The sequence below is a fragment of the Camellia sinensis genome, chromosome 5 (assembly GCF_055761805.1).
Source record: "Camellia sinensis isolate YWXY chromosome 5, ASM5576180v1, whole genome shotgun sequence".
NCBI classification, from domain to species: Eukaryota; Viridiplantae; Streptophyta; class Magnoliopsida; order Ericales; family Theaceae; genus Camellia; species Camellia sinensis.
Genome location: NC_138965.1, coordinates 161,078,198 through 161,096,225, shown reverse-complemented (window position 1 = coordinate 161,096,225; position 18,028 = coordinate 161,078,198). Strand labels below are relative to the sequence as shown.

At 43.0% G+C, this 18,028-nt stretch overlaps 1 protein-coding gene across 1 annotated transcript; it reads left to right on the top strand.

Moving 5' to 3' along the window:
* Nucleotides 1-222: 222 nt before the first annotated feature.
* On the top strand, nucleotides 223-2,054 carry LOC145791829 (uncharacterized). The gene is made up of 3 exons (XM_082872272.1): nucleotides 223-471; nucleotides 1,189-1,365; nucleotides 1,407-2,054. The coding sequence occupies exons 1-3, from the start codon at nucleotides 223-225 to the stop codon at nucleotides 2,052-2,054; spliced, it is 1,074 nt and encodes a 357-aa protein (XP_082728398.1).
* Nucleotides 2,055-18,028: the final 15,974 nt, after the last annotated feature.

Here is an 18,028-nt window from a genome sequence, read left to right as displayed (position 1 = left end):
GGCCATCGGTGCAACGATGTCTTGATGTACCTCATATTCCTTACAAGTTTGGGAGAGTTGGCCTGAAGTGGTTTGAAAGGCTCCCAGAAGGGAGTATCGAGGGGTGACAATAGCTAGCAGAAGCCTTTGTCACCAGATTCAAGACTAATACTCGTACATCGAAAGAGGTCGACAACCTCCTGGGTGTCAAGATGGAGTCAGGCAGTTCATTAAAAGCATATAATGCCAAGTATTGGGAGACCTACAACGAGATACTCGATTACCCCCACCAATTTGGCAATCGCCCAATACAAGCAAGGTTTACCAATCGGACATAGATTGCGAGACTCGCTCACGATGCACCAGCCCACTACCATGGAATCATTAATGCACCGGATCAACAAGCACATCCGAGTTGAGGATGATGCTATCACCGCCATTGCAACCGAGAAGGCAAACTCGATTATAGCGAACAAACGTGTGGCCAGGAAGGTTCACTCAGTGGGGTAGGAGGATAACCGCCCTAATAAACGAGCAAGACGGCAACACCGCGAAACTGGCCGCAATGACAAAAACAGAGGCTGCGGAAATGACCGAGCTAATGCTCCAACCAATGAGGAGGATGATGCCAAGAGAAAGTTGAAGGTGCGGACTGGTATCACAATGATCTTCAAAATCCAAATTTATTGCATCTTCAGCGAGATCAGAGGTGAGCCATATGTCCGATAGACAGCAAAATTAGGGGACGTACAGAGGGGCTTTAACTCAAGATACCGTTGCACTTTCCATGAAGAACGAGGGCACCAAATGGAGGATTGCATGCCGTTCAAGCAACACTTAGAAGAGCTGGTTGCAACAGGACACTTAAACCAGTATATTGATGGTAGTATGAGGGCCGCTCCACAAGGGAAAACCGAGCTAAATGGGTTAGCCATCTTGGATGCAGCGTCTCAGGGAGTTATTAACGTCATTCATGGAATCATTGAGCCAGCGCGAGTGTGCGAGCTCAGATGAATGATTAAAAAGGTTGAGCACATGAGGGAAGTGCTCTCTGTTCAGCCCGCCGTAAAAAAAGAAAAGACCGAGGTACAGAACATCATGACCTTTTCAAGCAAAGACTTGGAGAGAATTCAAACCCCTTACAATGACGCGTTGGTAGTAACATTTCACGTTAAAGATTTTGACATAAAGAGAATTTTGATCGACCAGGGAAGTTCGATCAAGATCATGTACTATGATGCGTTCAAGCAAATGAAGTTTGAGAACAAGGACTTGGCTCCAACGACGTGTCCTTTTGTCGGCTTCAACTCACAACTGAAATGGCCAATCGAGAAGATCATTCCACTGGTCAAGGCTAGGTCAGTCATGAAACAGATGGAATTTTGGGTATTGAAGGTCCTGTCGACCTATATTCTAATCTTGCGAAGGCGCTGGTTGTATGCCATATAAGCGGTGGCGTCCACCTATCACCAGGTCATGTGCTTCCCCAATCCAATCGAGCAGATAGAAGAAGTTTAGGGAGACCAGGTGATGTCCAAGTAATGTTTTATGACAACCGAGCGGCAAAAGGTTTCGTACGGATAATAGAAGGACCAGAAGGCAAGGAAGTCCTAGAAGATATAGGAAGAAAAGCCCAAGAAAAGTCAGTTGAAGACTTGGTGGAGGTTCGGGTTGATAAGAATGATCTGAGCAAATTCTTTCTCTTGGGCACGTCATTGTCCAGCACCGACCGGTTAGACTACGTCAACTTTCTGGTCTCTAATATTGAGGTCTTTGCGTGGACGCCTTACGATATGCCTGGCGTCGACCCAAGCTTCATTCATCATCAGTTGAATGCCTTTCCCAACGCTTGGCCAATCATCCAGAGAACTCGGGGCTCGGCTTTACACCATGCCGAGGTAGTGGCGGAGGAGGTCAAAAACTTGTTGGAGGCTAGAGCAATTGAAGAAGTGTACTACGTCAGATGGATCTCCAACACGGTGGTAGTGCCGAAGAAAAATAAGAAATGGCAAGTATGCATCAACTATAAGATGGTCAACCGTGCCTGCCCCAAGGATAGCTTTCCCCTCCTATAAATCGAACAGCTGGTGGATCTTACCGCAAGTCACCGAAGGTTCAACTTCCTCAAGGCGTACTGTGGCTACCACCAGATCGCCATATACGAACCAAACCGAGTGATCACATCCTTCACCATGCCGAGGGACTTGTACTGCTATAAGGTCATGCCATTTGGCCTTAAGAATGCTGCAGCAACCTTTCAAAGGATAGTGACCAAAATGTTTGCTCATCTTCTTGGCCACACTATGGAGGCCTACATCGACAAAATGGTGTTCAAGAGTAAGGAGGAATCTCAGCACCTTGGCGACCTAGCTAACATGTTCGCTGTCATGACCCGAACCCGTCCCTATGGGTTAACGACATAACCGGCCAGTAATCCTGAGATTACCTACGGCCTCAAACCTTAACAGACATAACTCATCAAAGTAAAGGGGCCAAACAGAAGCAAAATTTTAAAACTTTGTCCGTAGAGCCGTGCTTATATGCACTCAAAACAAACCATGCACATATACGTTAATAACCCATAACAAGTACAGTATCACAAAATCCTTTACAGACAGGATCATCCAAACTGAGTCAACCCATATCAAAACTATATATAGATGTACACAAATGTCCTTGCCAACAAGACAAAATATAAATACATAACAAAATGGCAAGGATGGGTCTCGTACGTGAGACACAAGACTGACTCTCCAAAACTCATGTTGTTCCTGGCAGACTTCACTGGGGTTGGGTTTGGACTTCCATCGGCTCACCTACAAACACATGAATGAGCGTGAGCGATAGCCCAGTGAATAATATCAAATACATAAGTTACACAAGCAATATGAAGAACAACATGCTCCGAACGGCCTTGGACCCAATGCATATTTCTGCTTAACATATATACACTTATACAAAATTCAAATTTCCATTCATGTCAAAACGGCCTTCGGCCCATTCATTTATGTCAAAACGGCCTTCGGCCCATTCATTTTTGTCAAAACGGCCTTCAGCCCATTCATTTACGTCAAAACGGCCTTCGGCCCATACATTCTTGTCAAAACGACCTTAAGTCTATTCATTTATGTCAAAACGGCCTTCGGCCCACTCATTCATGTCAAAACGACCTTCGGTCCATTCATTTCTATCAAAACGACCTTCGGTCCATTCATTTCTATCAAAACGACCTTCAGTCCATTCATTTCTATCAAAACGACCTTTGGTCCATTTATTTCTATCATATCAAACTTTTGTCCACAATCCTAATTAGCAACTCATAAAGCTTATAAGGGAAATAAACAATTGGACATTGACAAGCTTTCAAATATCGATATTACTCACAGTGATCGGCTTGCGGATTTGCCCTGGAGCTTGACCCTACACATTTCATAAACACAAAAGGGGTCACTAACAGTTCAATCTGTTCTTTGATTCACATATTCCTCTTTGGGCTTTATTCTTATCTCATTAACTCATTTACAATGCTTAACATATGCCTAAGAGTGCTTACAAGTGAAAGAGAATAGAAAACGAAACACAGAACGAGCATACAAAATTTCAGAGAACAGGGTCCCCGCTCGAGCGTCAACATCCCCGCTCAAGCGGACCCTTAAGGCCTGCAAAAGTACTGGTTGCATGAAAAATACGTTCGAGCGTGGAATAGAGCACTCGAGCGGAAGGGCTGTCTACAAAAACTCCCCGCTCGAGCGTGAGATAGCCCGCTCGAGCGGACATCCAACTCTGTAAAAAGTGTTGGGAGCACGATTTTCCCGCTCGAGCGGCTCTTCCCCCGCTCGAGCGAACATCAAAAATCTGGGTTTTCCAAATTGAGTTCTTGAGCTCCAATTCGAATTTCAACCAACAAAACATGCATGTTATGGCTCAAATCTCAAATATAGTTATGGTAACATGCCACAAACACCAAAACGCATTACAATGGAGCCTAATTCACAATTTATTCACATACATGCCCCAATCTCCCATCAACTCATTCTAATACAAACAAAATCATGCATGCAAAGCTCATATCTTAATTATTCAAACATGCATGCTAACCTTGATTTCATTTCCATCCCAAACAATGCAAATGGTGTTCATTCTCATGAAATACAACAAAAGCATGCTTGCATGTAAGATTTAACACCTTTATTTCCATGTTCAACTCAATACATGCTAGATTATGCATTTCCATAACAATCATATACATGCATGCCTTCATTGACCTTCAATTGAACACAAACAACTCAATTCCCTTACATTCAAACTAATTCATGCTCTTGACCATCTACTAAACTTGAATTCACAAGATGATGACTATAAATGCATGAATCACTCACCAAGGAGCTCTAATCTTCCCAATTTGGCAATACTTGAGCTTAATCTCCAAAAGGTCCAAGTCTTGAACCACAAATGCAATATTCTCTCCTCTCTCTCTCTAACAGCCGGCTCTCTCTCCCTTTCTCAAGTTTTGATCAGCCAAAAATGAGGTCATAGGAGAGAATGGGATGTGTAGTGCTCAAATACAACAAACCCCACTAGCCACAATTAAAAATATTAACAATTTGAGCACAATGCCATTAAATAAATCAATTTAATCTGACTCGAATCAATTTTCAATTAAATTTCACCGTAAGCTCTAAAAATTATGCTAATCACAATGGCGTAATCAATTTCGGGTTCCGTGGCCTATAAGGCCCTCAATTTAATTTCCAAAGAAGATTATTCAAACAGGTATTCCTACGGTGAACAGATAGGTGCCGTTTGGTAACACTTACGTTTTCAGTTTTCTGTTTATATTTACAAAAATTTTAAAAACTCAAATAAAAACTTGTTTGGTAAAATTTTTGATTTATAAATCAGTGGTCTCAGTTTATAAATTTGGCCAAAAAATGAAAACACAAAAAATGTGTTTCCATTTTGAGTTTTCAGTTTTTTTTTTTTTTTTACCACCCAACACTAGCCACCACCCGCCACCATTTTCCACCATCATCTTCCGCCTCCGCCACCACCACCTACCACCCACCCCCACCACCACCACCACTACCACCACTACCCACCATCCACCTGCCATCCAACCGCCACCACCCACCACTCGCCACTACCATTTACCGCCCGCCACCACCACCTACTTGCCACCACCACTCACCACCCACCTACCACCACCACCATCCACCACCTGCCACCACCAACCACCCACCACCGCCAGCCACCTGCCACTCACCCGCCAACACCACCCACCACCATCACCTGCCACCCACTTGCCACCACCACCCGCCACCACCACCCACTTGTTACCACCTATCACCCGCCACCGTCACCCACCTACCCACCCACCACCACCACCACCATCCGCCACCACCCACCACCACCCGCCATCCGCCACCCACCTGCCACCACCACCCACCACCCGCCGCCACCCGCCATCTGCCATCCGCCACCCACCTGCCACCACCATCCACCACCCGCCACCATCACCACCACCACCTACTCGTTACCACCCACCACCTGCCGCCGTCACCCACCCACCCACCCACCATCACTATCCGCCACCACCTACCACCACCAGCTACCCACCACCCGCCGTCACCACTTTCCACCACCGTCTTCTGCCGCCACTTGCCACCACTCGCCATTTCTCACTCTTTTTTATATTTTAATTTTTTTTTAAACATTTTGTCAATTACCAAACGCGTTTGTAGCTTATGTTTTTCTAAAAATAAACAAAAACCAATTTATAAAATTTTTGTAAATATAAACTGAAAACGTAAACGTTACCAAACACACCCATAGAATTCCAAAATCACATATATTCATATAATGGCACACAAAATCATATCAAAACATATAATCACATACGCATTAGGGACCAATTAACAAAATACAGAACAGGGGTATCACAGTCTTCCCCCCTTTAGGTAGTTTGGTCCTCCAAACTTAAGTTGCCTTCGTCGAGAAACAAATGTGGATAGCGTAGTCGCATTTCCTCCTCTTTTTCCCATGTAGCATCTGTCCCATAGTGTTCCTTCCATTCCACTTTCACCATTGGGATGGATTTGTTTCTCAATTCTTTTACTTGTCGGTCAATAATCCTTTTCGGCCATTCAGCATATTCCATATTTTCATCAATAGCATCCCGGTGATAATCAATCACATGTAACGGGTCTCGGAGGTAACCCCTCAACATTGACACATGAAACACATTATGGATTTGCTCGAATCCTGGTGGCAAGGCAACTCTATAAGTAACTGGACCGAGTCTCTCCAAAATCTGGAACGGCCTAATGTAACGGGGCGACAACTTACCCTTTTTCCCAAATCTGACTTGGCCTTTCATCGGAGAAACACAGATGAACACATGGTCACCAACCTCATACTCAAGAGGTCTTCTCCAAATGTCTGCATAATTCTTTTGTCGGTCCTGAGCTGTTTTGAGCCTTTGACGAATAGTCTTGATTTTCTCAGATGTGTCTTGCACAATTTCTGGCCCAAGCAAAGCTCTATCCTCGACCTCTGTCCAACAGATAGGTGATCTACACCTCCTACCATACAAAGCCTCGTATGGTGCCATACCGATGCTGGAGTGGAAGCTGTTATTATAAGCAAATTCTGCAAGTGGCAAATAATCTTCCCAACTCCCCTGAAAAATCCAAAGCACACATGCGAAACATATCTTCCAATGTCTGTATCGTTCGTTCTGACTGCCCATCTGTCTATGGGTGGAACGCAGTACTGAACCTTAGTTCTGTTCCCATAGCTTCCTGCAAACTCTTCCACAATCTAGATACAAATTTCGGATCTCTATCCGACACAATAGATACCAGAACTCCGTGTAAATGGACAATTTCATCAACATAAATAGTAGCCAATCTATAAGCAGTAAATGTAGTTTTGACAGGCAAAAAATGTGCAGATTTAGTCAGTTTATCAACTATAACCCAAACAGAATCCATACCTCGAGAAGTCCGAGGTAGGCCAACAACGAAATCCATAGTCACATGTTCCCACTTCCATTCGGGAATAGGGAGAGGTTGAAGTAGACTGCCTGGTTTCTGATGTTCAGCCTTAACTTGCTGACACTGAAGGCACTTGGACACATGTTCTGCAATCTCTTTCTTCATTTTAGGCCACCAATAGGTTTGTTTCAAATCCCGATACATTTTATTGTTACCCGGATGCATAGCAAATACGGACCTGTGGGCTTCATCTAAAACCCTCTTCTTTAGTTCAGGGATATCTGGGACATATATTCGGTTCCAGAATTTTAACACTTCATTCTCAATGCTAAATTCTGCTTTTGGACTTGTCTCAAATTCATTAATTAGCTTTCTGAGGAACTCATCCCCTTTCTGTTTCTGCTTGATTTCATGAACAGCTGTAATAGCGGCTATCAATCCGCCCTGTTCACATACTACCACTTCAATTTCAGACCTTTCCAACCAAGTCTTGCAAAATCTCCCTTTGTTCAGTAAGCAAACAAGCCATACTCCCTATTGATTTTCTGCTCAAGGCATCAGCCACTATATTAGCTTTCCCGGGATGATACTGAATCTCTAGATCGTAGTCTTTTATCAGTTCTAGCCACCTTCTCTGATGCATATTCAACTCTTTCTGCGTGAAAAAGTATTTCAGGCTCTTATGATCCGTGTAAACTTCACACTTTGCCCCATACAAATAATGCCGCCAGATTTTCAAAGCAAAAACGACTGCGGCCAATTCTAGGTCATGTGTTGGATAGTTCTTCTCGTGTGGCCTCAACTGCCTGGAGGTATAAGCAATAACCTTTCCGTTTTGCATTAACACACAACCCAAACCTTTATAAGATGCATCACTGAAAATCACAAAATTTTCCGTACCTAAAGGTAGCGTCAAAATTGGTGCAGTGGTCAATCTTGTCTTTAATTCATGAAAGGCTGATTTTCTTTCACTATTCCACTCAAATGGTTGTCCTTTACGTGTCAATTGGGTGAGAGGTACCGCTAATTTTGAAAAGTACTTCACAAACCTCCTGTAGTACCCAGCTAAGCCCATGAAACTGTGAACTTCTGTCACATTGGTCGGTGTAGGCCAATTCACAATTGCCTCTATCTTCTGCGGGTCCACTGAAATTCCTTCCTTGTTGATCACATGCCCTAAGAAAACAACCTCATCCAACCAAAAATCATCAAGGTAGGTTTTAAAAATTCTATTCATTAAGTCCATAAATGCTACCGGAGCATTAGTTACCCCAAATGGCATAACAAGAAACTCAAAATGACCATACCTTGTTCTGAATGCGGTTTTCTCAACATCCTCTCCCTTAACCTTCAGCTGATGATACCCGGATCTCAAATCAATCTTAGAAAACACTTGTGATCCCTGCAACTGGTCAAATAAGTCATCAATACGGGGTAAGGGATATTTGTTCTTTATCGTTACCTTGTTCAATTCCCAGTAATCAATGCACAGGCGCAAAGTACCATCCTTCTTCTTTACAAATAACACTGGCACACTCCAAGGCGAAGTGCTAGGCCGAATAAACCCTTTATCAAGAAGGTCTTGCAACTGTTCCTTTATGTTAAAACCTACCACTACACCTACTCCACCCACTTCACCTACTCCACCTACTACTCCACCTACTACATACCTACCTCCTCTAATCTTCTATATATAGGACTCATTGTAAACATAATCAATATAACATACAACAATCAATAATACAATCATTTCTCTTTATACATTAAATTTCTACATGGTATCAGAGCAGGTTTAGAACCTAGTATTTTCGCTTCCCCGGCGGGCGGCAACCTCACCTACCTTAGCTGCCCGCCGGACCTCAACCTATTCCATGGCAGTGACATGCAACCCAACAGAGCTGAGCTCTTGCGTGGGTGCAATCACATCAAACACACCTCCATCAAAGCTGTGCTGCTCTAAGATCAAGGAGCAAAAGCCTTGCCTTTGCACCACCACTGTATGCTCAACAACAAGACCCACTCGGTTGGGACTTTCGTCGAACACTTCGTCTACACCCTCATCGTCGTCGTCGTCCTCCTCCTCTTCCTCCGCCACCACCGCCGCTATCGCCGGCGTCAAGGAGTCGTCGGCGATGCAAAAGCGGTTTCAGAGGCTGAGCCGCAACGTTTCCGAGGCCATCGCCTCGCTCAAGAACTCACTCAATCTCGACTCGGCTCGTGACTCGCCTCCGCCGCCGCAGTCTCGGATCGAGAGCTGCCGGAAAGTCGTCTGGGGCAGCGTTGTGAGGAACTTGACTCAACTCTATCCCGGTAGTCAGCTTCCAGAGAAGCTCGTCTCCAACATCCGCAAACACTACGATTCATTACCACTCAGCTATGCACAGGCTGGATTTGATATGAAAGATGTGTTTATGCATATCAAATTGATAGAGCAAGCTTCCGAGGATGATCAGCCGGCGATTTTGATTCAAGAGGTTTCTGATGATGAAGTTCAAGGCTCTGTTTTTAAGCTTACATTTGCTTGTAACTCTGCCATTTCTTGGGCAGCCATGTCCGGTGCCCTGCATAGCGCTTCGATTTGTTGCAAGAAGATACAGATTTTTGAGAAAACGAGCGTGCCGTTGAATATTGTAGGTGTTGCACTTATGTCTTTCCCTGTTTTGAATTCCCACTTGAGACTTAGGTTTGAAACAGTTGATGGGCTGATCTTGGATTCTCCATGGGCATGTCTCTGGTTATATATATCACCGCCATGGTTCAACCAATCTCCTGAATTTGAACCTGCAGTGAGACTCAGAGTGTGTAGACAAAAGATGCATAAGAAAAGCAACAAAAGATTCTTCTTGTTGCAGGTTTGTGTTGGTGACAGCTGTGGGATATGAACCCACGCTCTTTTTCTCATCTATCACACATCCACCACCCATGATTATTTCACACTTTTCTTTTATTTTAATATATATATATATCTATATTTTTTTATTATAATATATTTTCCTTATCCCTACTTTTATTTTATTTTATTTTATTTTCTTTTTTCTATCTTTCTTTTTCCATCAATATTTCCTTATTCTACAACTCGTTAGTGAGCATCACCCTTTTTCCATTATCTTATTATTATTTTTTATATTCTTTCACAAAAAAAAAAAAAAAAAAAAACAATCACACCGATGTTTTTCATATGGCCCATCCCCAAATATTTTTATCTATTTTCTTTATCCGTTGTTTTATTTTATTTTATTTTTATTCTTAAACAAAACAACAACACAAAATAACACCACAAACATTCCACACCCTTGTCATTTCTTCTTGCCTCCGTCCTGGGCGGCCCTTGACGGTGTTGCCTCCGTGTTTCCCACTCCACTGGGCACGATCACTACTCCCTGCTCCTCCACTGCAGCATATGGCGGCCCTCCAAATCGGAACATAACGGTGGCCTTCCGCTTCAGCTCCTTATTTTCCACCTTTAGCACACTTATCTCTGCTCGCGCATCCTTATACATGCGCTGGAGCAGAGCCAGTTGGGCGTTTAACTGCTGCACCTCATTTGTCCTACTCTGAAGCCGGTGCGACAAGTTTGTGACCGCCGTCATGGTCTCCACACATGACTTCAATGTATACTGATTGGCCTCAATATCCGTTTGCACTGCCATTTTTTGCTCCACAGACCGCATCAGAAAGTTCAACGGAGCAAAACCTGAGGTGTTTGGTTGAGGTTCACTGGCCACCGCACCAGTTATCTCTCTTGTTGACTCGTTGAGGTCGGGAAAGAGAGTGAGCAGACCACGGGAAGAAGAGGCCATGTTCTGGGTAGCTGAACGGGAAGAAGAGGCCATGTTTTTTGGGTTGCTGAGTGTTTTAGCGAAGCAGCGATTTTCGACTGGTACTTTCAGAGAAGGATTGGTTACAGAGTGTTTACAGAGTATTTCAGAATGCAAATGTTCGGCGGTTTCAGACTGGTTTGCACAGCCTCTGCCTCAACCTTGGTTAAATAGCCAAGGCAGACATGCGCATCATGCGCCGCTCGGCGCTCGACGACAACATGGACACACCTTTTGATGGCACGCCTTTTTATGGATTGGGCACGCCTTTTGAAAAATTGGGCGCACCTTTTGAGGGTGCGACTTTTTAAGGGGTCCGACAAGATTCTGTAAACTGTCCCGACATTGATTCCGGTTAGCTCCTTCATGGGTCCGACAAGACTCTGTAAACTGTCCCGACATTGATTCCGGTTAGTTTCTACAAGGGTCCAGCAAGACTCCGTAAACTGTCACAACAACTGTCACAACATTGTCTGCTGCAACGGTCCGACATGACTCCATAAACTGTCTTCTACATCGGTCTGACACAACCATCCAGTGTCCTCTACAACGTTATGACACAACCATATAGTGTCCTCTACAACGTTATGACACCACCATACAGTGTCTTCACCATCGGTCTGACACGACCATACAGTGTCTCCTATCCTCTTTTCTTTTATGTATGCGTCTATTTTCTTGTTTTGTTACTCTCTCCAAACTCAAGTTGGTTAGTTCCTATCCCCCTTGAGTTTGCGGGGGGCTGTTAAAACCTACCACTACACCTACTCCACCCACTTCACCTACTCCACCTACTACTCCACCTACTACATACCTACCTTCTCTAATCTTCTATATATAGGACTCATTGTAAACATAATCAATATAACATACAACAATCAATAATACAATCATTTCTCTTTATACATTAAATTTCTACACTTTAATTTTTTCATTTCGGCAGTAACCATTCTGTAAGGAGTCTTAGAAATAGGCTGGGTGCCTGGCACAGTTTCAATGGTAAACTCTATCTCCCTGTCTACCAATTCCCCTGGTAAATCCTTCGGGAACACATCCGAAAATTCTCTAACAATAGGAATATTATTCAATTCAACATTCTCAGATTGTTCAGACAACACATAGCACAAATAACACTAGCACCCTTTCCTGATCAGTTTACATGCTTTCATTGCAGATATCAAATAAGGTGGAGGCACTACCCCATTACCCACAAACACAATCTCCTTATGTTCTGGTGGTTTAAACACGACCCGCTTTGTTACACAATCAATGGTGGCACAATACTTGGTTAACCAATCAATGTCCAAAATTACATCAAAATGTCTAAAATTCAAGGGTAACAAATCTACATACAGGATAGCATCCTTAACACGCATTTCACAAAACCGGTATATGGATTCACACAACACAAATTCCCCCGATGGAGCAGACACACATAGCAAATATGGCAATAATTCTAGGGGTCTATTTAGTCTAGATGCAAATGTACATGTCACAAATGAGTGTGTTGATCCAGAGTCAATTAATACAAAGGCATCCTGCTTACATATTGAACTAGTACCTGAGACAACGGCATTGGCATTCTGTGTATCGCCCGAAACAAGCGCAAAAACTCTTCCATATCTCACTGTATCCCCAGTAGTAGCAGATTTCAAAGTATTTCCCGGCTTTGGGATTGATGTAGTTGAACTAGCTGCTAGTTTCCCACTGTTCTGATTACATTGTCAGGCTATGTGCCCTTGCTTCCCACATTTGAAACAGGCTCCCGATGCACGATAACAGACTCCACGGTGCCTTTTACTACAAATGTTGCACATGGGAACTGTGTCTCAGGAAGAACTTGAAGTAGTTGAGGAGCCTGTGTTTTGTTTTTTTAGAAATTTCTTCTTCGAAAAGAAGCCTTGCCTTTTATTGCCCTTTCATTCTGTTGTTGGCTTAGCTTGTCTAGCTATGTTAGCCTCTGATATGATGGCCCTGTCTAGCACCCCAATGTAGGTCTCCAGCTTTAGGACATTCACCCTCTCTAGGATGTCACTGCGGAGTCCACCTTCAAAATGTCTTGCCTTCTTATAGTCTGTGTCAATTACATGTGGGGCAAACCTGGCCAATTCAGTGAATTTGGCCTCATACTCAGCTACAGTCATGCTATCTTGCTTGAGTTCCATGAATTCCGCTACTTTCCTGTCCCGGACGCATTATGGAAAGTACTTGTCATAAAATATTTCTAGAAACTTTACCCAGTTGACATCCTTATGATTTTCTCGCATCAACATCCACCATCTTCTTGCTTCGTCTTCTAGCATAAAAGTGGCTAGAAGCACTTTCTGAGTCTCTGAACAGGGGAACACTTCAAATAATTTCTCAAGGCCAAGGACCCACGCTTCGGCTTTCAACGGATCTAATCCCCCGTGGAACTGTGGTGGTTTCATTTTCTTGAATTCCTTGGTGAGAGCTATTATCCGGTCATCATTTTGATTATCTGGCACGGGTGGTGCCAGAGGTGGAGGTGGCGGGTGTGGTTGCTGCCACTGTTGTTGCCACTCCTGTTGCTATCTCAAAGCCTCTGCCATTTCCTGAATCAGTCTTTCCATTCTGTCCAGTCTGGCAGTACAAGATTCCTCTATCTCATCACCTCTGGTTCTCACTATCTGATTAAACTTGCATTATATTTCACACAAAAGGCACACAAGTATGCATACACTAAGAAGCACATATTTCCAGGTGATTTGCAATGCTAGTAGTTCACAACTTACGACATACAATTGTTCATATCAAAACATTTAGGCATAAAATCAATGCTTCCAAATTCATATTTATCACATGAATGCATCCTAGATCTTATCTAGATGCTTATTGCTCTTTTTGGACAAGTGTGTGAGTTATTAACTTGTGCTCTGATACGACTCTGTCATGACCCGAACCCGCCCCTATGGGTTAAGGACATATCTGGCCAGTAATCCTGAGATTACCTACGGCCTCAAACCTTAACAGACAACTCATCAGAGTAAAGGGGCCAAACGGAAGCAAAATTTTAAAAATTTGTCCATAGAGCCGTGCTTATATGCACTCAAAACAAACCATGCACATATACATTAATAACCCACAACAAGTACAGTATCACAAAATCCTTTACAGATAGGATCATCCAAACTGAGTCAACCCATATCAAAACTATATACAGATGTACACAAATGTCCTTGCCAACAAGACAAAATATAAATACATAACAAAATGGCAAGGATGGGTCTCGTACGTGAGACACAAAGCTGACTCTCCAAAACTCATGTTGTTCCTGGCAGACTTCACTAGGGCTGGATTTGGACTTCCCTCGGCTCACCTACAAACACATGAATGAGCGTGAGCGATAGCCCAGTGAATAATATCAAATACATAAGTTACATAAGCAATATGAAGAACAACATGCTCCGAACGGCCTTGGGCCCAATGAATATTTCTGCTTAACATATATACACTTATACAAAATTCAGATTTCCATTCATGTCAAAACAGCCTTCGGCCCATTCATTTATGTCAGAACGGCCTTCGACCCATTCATTTTTGTCAAAACGGCCTTCAACCCATTCATTTACGTCAAAACAGCCTTTAGCCTATACATTCGTGTCAAAACGACCTTAGGTCCATTCATTTATGTCAAAATGGCCTTCGGCCCACTCATTCATGTCAAAATGACCTTCGGTCCATTTATTTCTATCAAAACGACCTTCGGTCCATTCATTTCTATCAAAATGACCTTCGGTCCATTCATTTCTATTAAAACGACCTTTGGTCCATTCATTTCTATAATGTCAAACTTTTGTCCACAATCCCAATTAGCAACTCATAAAGCTTATAAGGGAAATAAACAATTGGACATTGACAAGCTTTCAAATATCGATATTTCTCACAGTGATCGGCTTGTGGATTTGCCCTGGAGCTTGACCCTACACATTTCATGAACACAAAAGGGGTCACTAACAGTTCAATCTGTTCTTTGATTCACATATTCCTCTTTAGGCTTTATTCTTATCTCATTAACTCATTTACAATGCTTAACATATGCCTAAGAGTGCTTACAAGTGAAAGAGAACAGAAAACGAAACACAGAACGAGCATACAAAATTTCAGAGAACAGGGTCCCCGCTCGAGCGTCAACTTCCCCGCTCGAGCGGACCCTTAAGGCTTGCAAAAGTACTGGTTGCATGAAAAATACGCTCGAGCGTGGAATAGAGCGCTCGAGCAGAAGGCCTGTCTACAAAAGCTCCCCGCTCGAGCGTGAGATAGCCTGCTCGAGCGAACATCCAACTCTGCAAAAAGTGCACGGAGCACGATTTTCCCGCTCGAGCGGCTCTTCCCCCGCTCGAGCGAACATCAAAAATCTGGGTTTTCCAGATTGAGTTCTTGAGCTCCAATTCGAATTTCAACCAACAAAACATGCATGTTATGGCTCAAATCTCAAATATAGTTATACTAACATGCCATAAACACCAAAACACATTACAATGGAGCCCAATTCACAATTTATTCACATACATGCCCCAATATCCCATCAACTCATTCTAATACAAACAAAATCATACATTCAAAGCTCATATCTTAATTATTCAAACATGCATGCTAACCTTGATTTCATTTCCATCCCAAACAATGCAAATGGTGTTCATTCTCATGGAATACAACAAAAGCATGTTTGCATGTAAGATTTAACACCTCTATTTCCATGTTCAACTCAATACATGCTAGATTATGCATTTCCACAATAATCATATACATGCATGCCTTCATTTACCTTCAATTGAACACAAGCAACTCAATTCCCTTATATTCAAACTAATTCATGCTCTTGACCATCTACTAAACTTGAATTCACAAGATGATGACTATAAATGCATGAATCACTCACCAAGGAGCTCTAATCTTTCCAATTTGGCAATACTTGAGCTTAATCTCCAAAAGGTCCAAGTCTTGAACCACAAATGCAATATTCTCTCCTCTCTCTCTCTAACAGCCAGCTCTCTCTCCCTTTCTCAAGTTTTGATCAGCCAAAAATGAGGTCATAGGAGAGAATGGGATGTGTAGTGCTCAAATACAACAAACCCCACTAGCCACAATTAAAAATATTAACAATTTGAGCACAATGCCATTAAATAAATCAATTTAATCTGACCCGAATCAATTTTCAATTAAATTTCACCGTAGGCTCTAACAATTATGCTAATCACAATAGCGTAATCAATTTCGGGTTCCGTGGCCGATAAGGCCCTCAATTTAATTTTTAAAGAAGATTATTCAAACAGGTATTCCTACGATGAACAGATAGAATTCCAAAATCACATATATTCACATAATGGCACACAAAATCATATCAAAACATATAATCACATACGTATTAGGGACCAATTAACATAATACAGAACAGGGGTATCACATTCGCCATCCTTAAACACCACAAGCTGTGGTTGAATGCTTCTAAGTGTGCTTTCGAAGTAGAAACTGGGAAGTTTCTCGATTTTTTGGTCACTAACCAAGGGATTGAGGCTGACCCTTTACAAATCAAGGAAATACAAGAACTAGAACATCCAAATTCCATGAAGGACGTGTAACATCTTGTTGGAATGGCAGTCGCGCTGAATAGATTTATCAACCGGTCATCAAATCGTTGTCGGTCCTTCTTCCAGTCCTTGAAGTCAAAGTTCTCCTAAGATAACGAATGCAACAATTCATTAGTCAACTTGAAGGCATACCTCTCATCTGCGCCTATCCTGGTCACCCCACAACCCGATGAGGAGCTCTACCTGTACTTGGCCGTTTCTCAACATGCAATAAGCGATGTGCTTGTCCGAGTTGAGGGAATTCAATATCCCCTTATCTTCTATGTCAGCAAAACATTGCTCCCAGCCAAGTCAAGATATCTGCTGCTTGAAAAGTTGGCTCTAGCTCTCATGATGACCTTCAAAAAGTTAGCACACTATTTTCACTCCCACACAATAGTGGTGCTGACCGAATTCCCACTCAAGGTGCTCTTTAAGAATGCGAATTTCACTGGTAGAATTTTGAAGTAGGTAATAGAGTTGAGGCAGTACGATATCAAATTTGAACCACGAACAGCCATCAAGGCACAAACCCTGGCCGACTTTGTGGCGAAATTTTCCACTAGCACTCACCTCATTTGTCCTATTGAATTGGTACGTGAATCCGAGCAGAAGGAAATGGCTGGTGTGGATTTAGCACAGCCTATGGTTTTAATGCCACCAAAGAGGGGTGAGGTACAAGATATAGAACGGCAAGACAGTCCTGAGCGAGTGGAAAAGGATCCGACTAACCCACCGGTTGACAAGTTGAGCGACCATGTAGGAAAGCTGCATGCAGAGCCGACCTGCACCTTGGACTTAAGAAATTTTCAGAACCCACTTGATTGCTGGAAACTGTTCATTGGCAAAATATGGAAACTCTTTGTTAACGGTGCCTCAAATAAACATGGTGCCGGGCTAGGGGTTGTATTAACTTCATCGGATGGGCTAACCATTGAGAATGCCATCACACTTGGGTTCCAAGCATCCAACAATGAGGCAGGGTATGAGGCCCTCCTCGCCGGCCTAAAGAGTGCTTTGCGGATGAAAGCACCTAAGCTTATGGTATTCAGCAACTCCAAACTAGTAGTCAACCGGGTCTCTGGAGAATACAAAGCCAAAGATGAAAGGATGGCCAAGTATCAAGCATTGGTACGCGCTGAAATCTAAAAGTTCGATGTGATATGAATGGAGCAAATCAACCGCGCAGAGAATAGCCAAGAGGATGAACTGGGCTGCTTGGCATCCATGCAAACCTCTTTTCCCAACCTTTTGATGATTGATTTCTTGCCCAGACCCAACATCGAAGAACCGGAGGCACCCGAAGTACTTTGCACTGACTTGGGGCCATCATGAATGGATCCTATTGTTGCCTTTCTTAGAGATTGAGTCATACCCACTGTAAAGAAGGAAACCAACAAAATTAGGGCCCAAGTCAGAGTGGCTTTGTCTCTCTCCATCCAGCGCCCTATACAAAAAGTCCTTTACAGGGCAGTATTTGAAATGCATCCACCCCAGCAAGGTTGAAGCTTTCCTCTTTGAGATTCATGAGGGCATATGTGGTAGCCACATTAGGGGCAGATCCCTGGCATATCAAACAATTTATCAGGGCTATTGGTGGCCATGCATACAGGCTAACGAGCAGAAATATGTCTGCAAATATAGGAAG

What these genes read in the sequence shown, in the direction of transcription:
- LOC145791829 (XM_082872272.1), top strand. Translation starts at nt 223, where the DNA reads ATGCCAAGTATTGGGAGACCTACAACGAGATACTCGATTACCCCCACC. An exon ending in ACAAACGTGTGGCCAGGAAG is followed by an intron (nt 472 to 1,188) that starts GTTCACTCAGTG and finishes TTGATCGACCAG; the next exon opens with GGAAGTTCGATCAAGATCAT. An exon ending in TGAAACAGATGGAATTTTGG is followed by an intron (nt 1,366 to 1,406) that starts GTATTGAAGGTC and finishes AATCTTGCGAAG; the next exon opens with GCGCTGGTTGTATGCCATAT.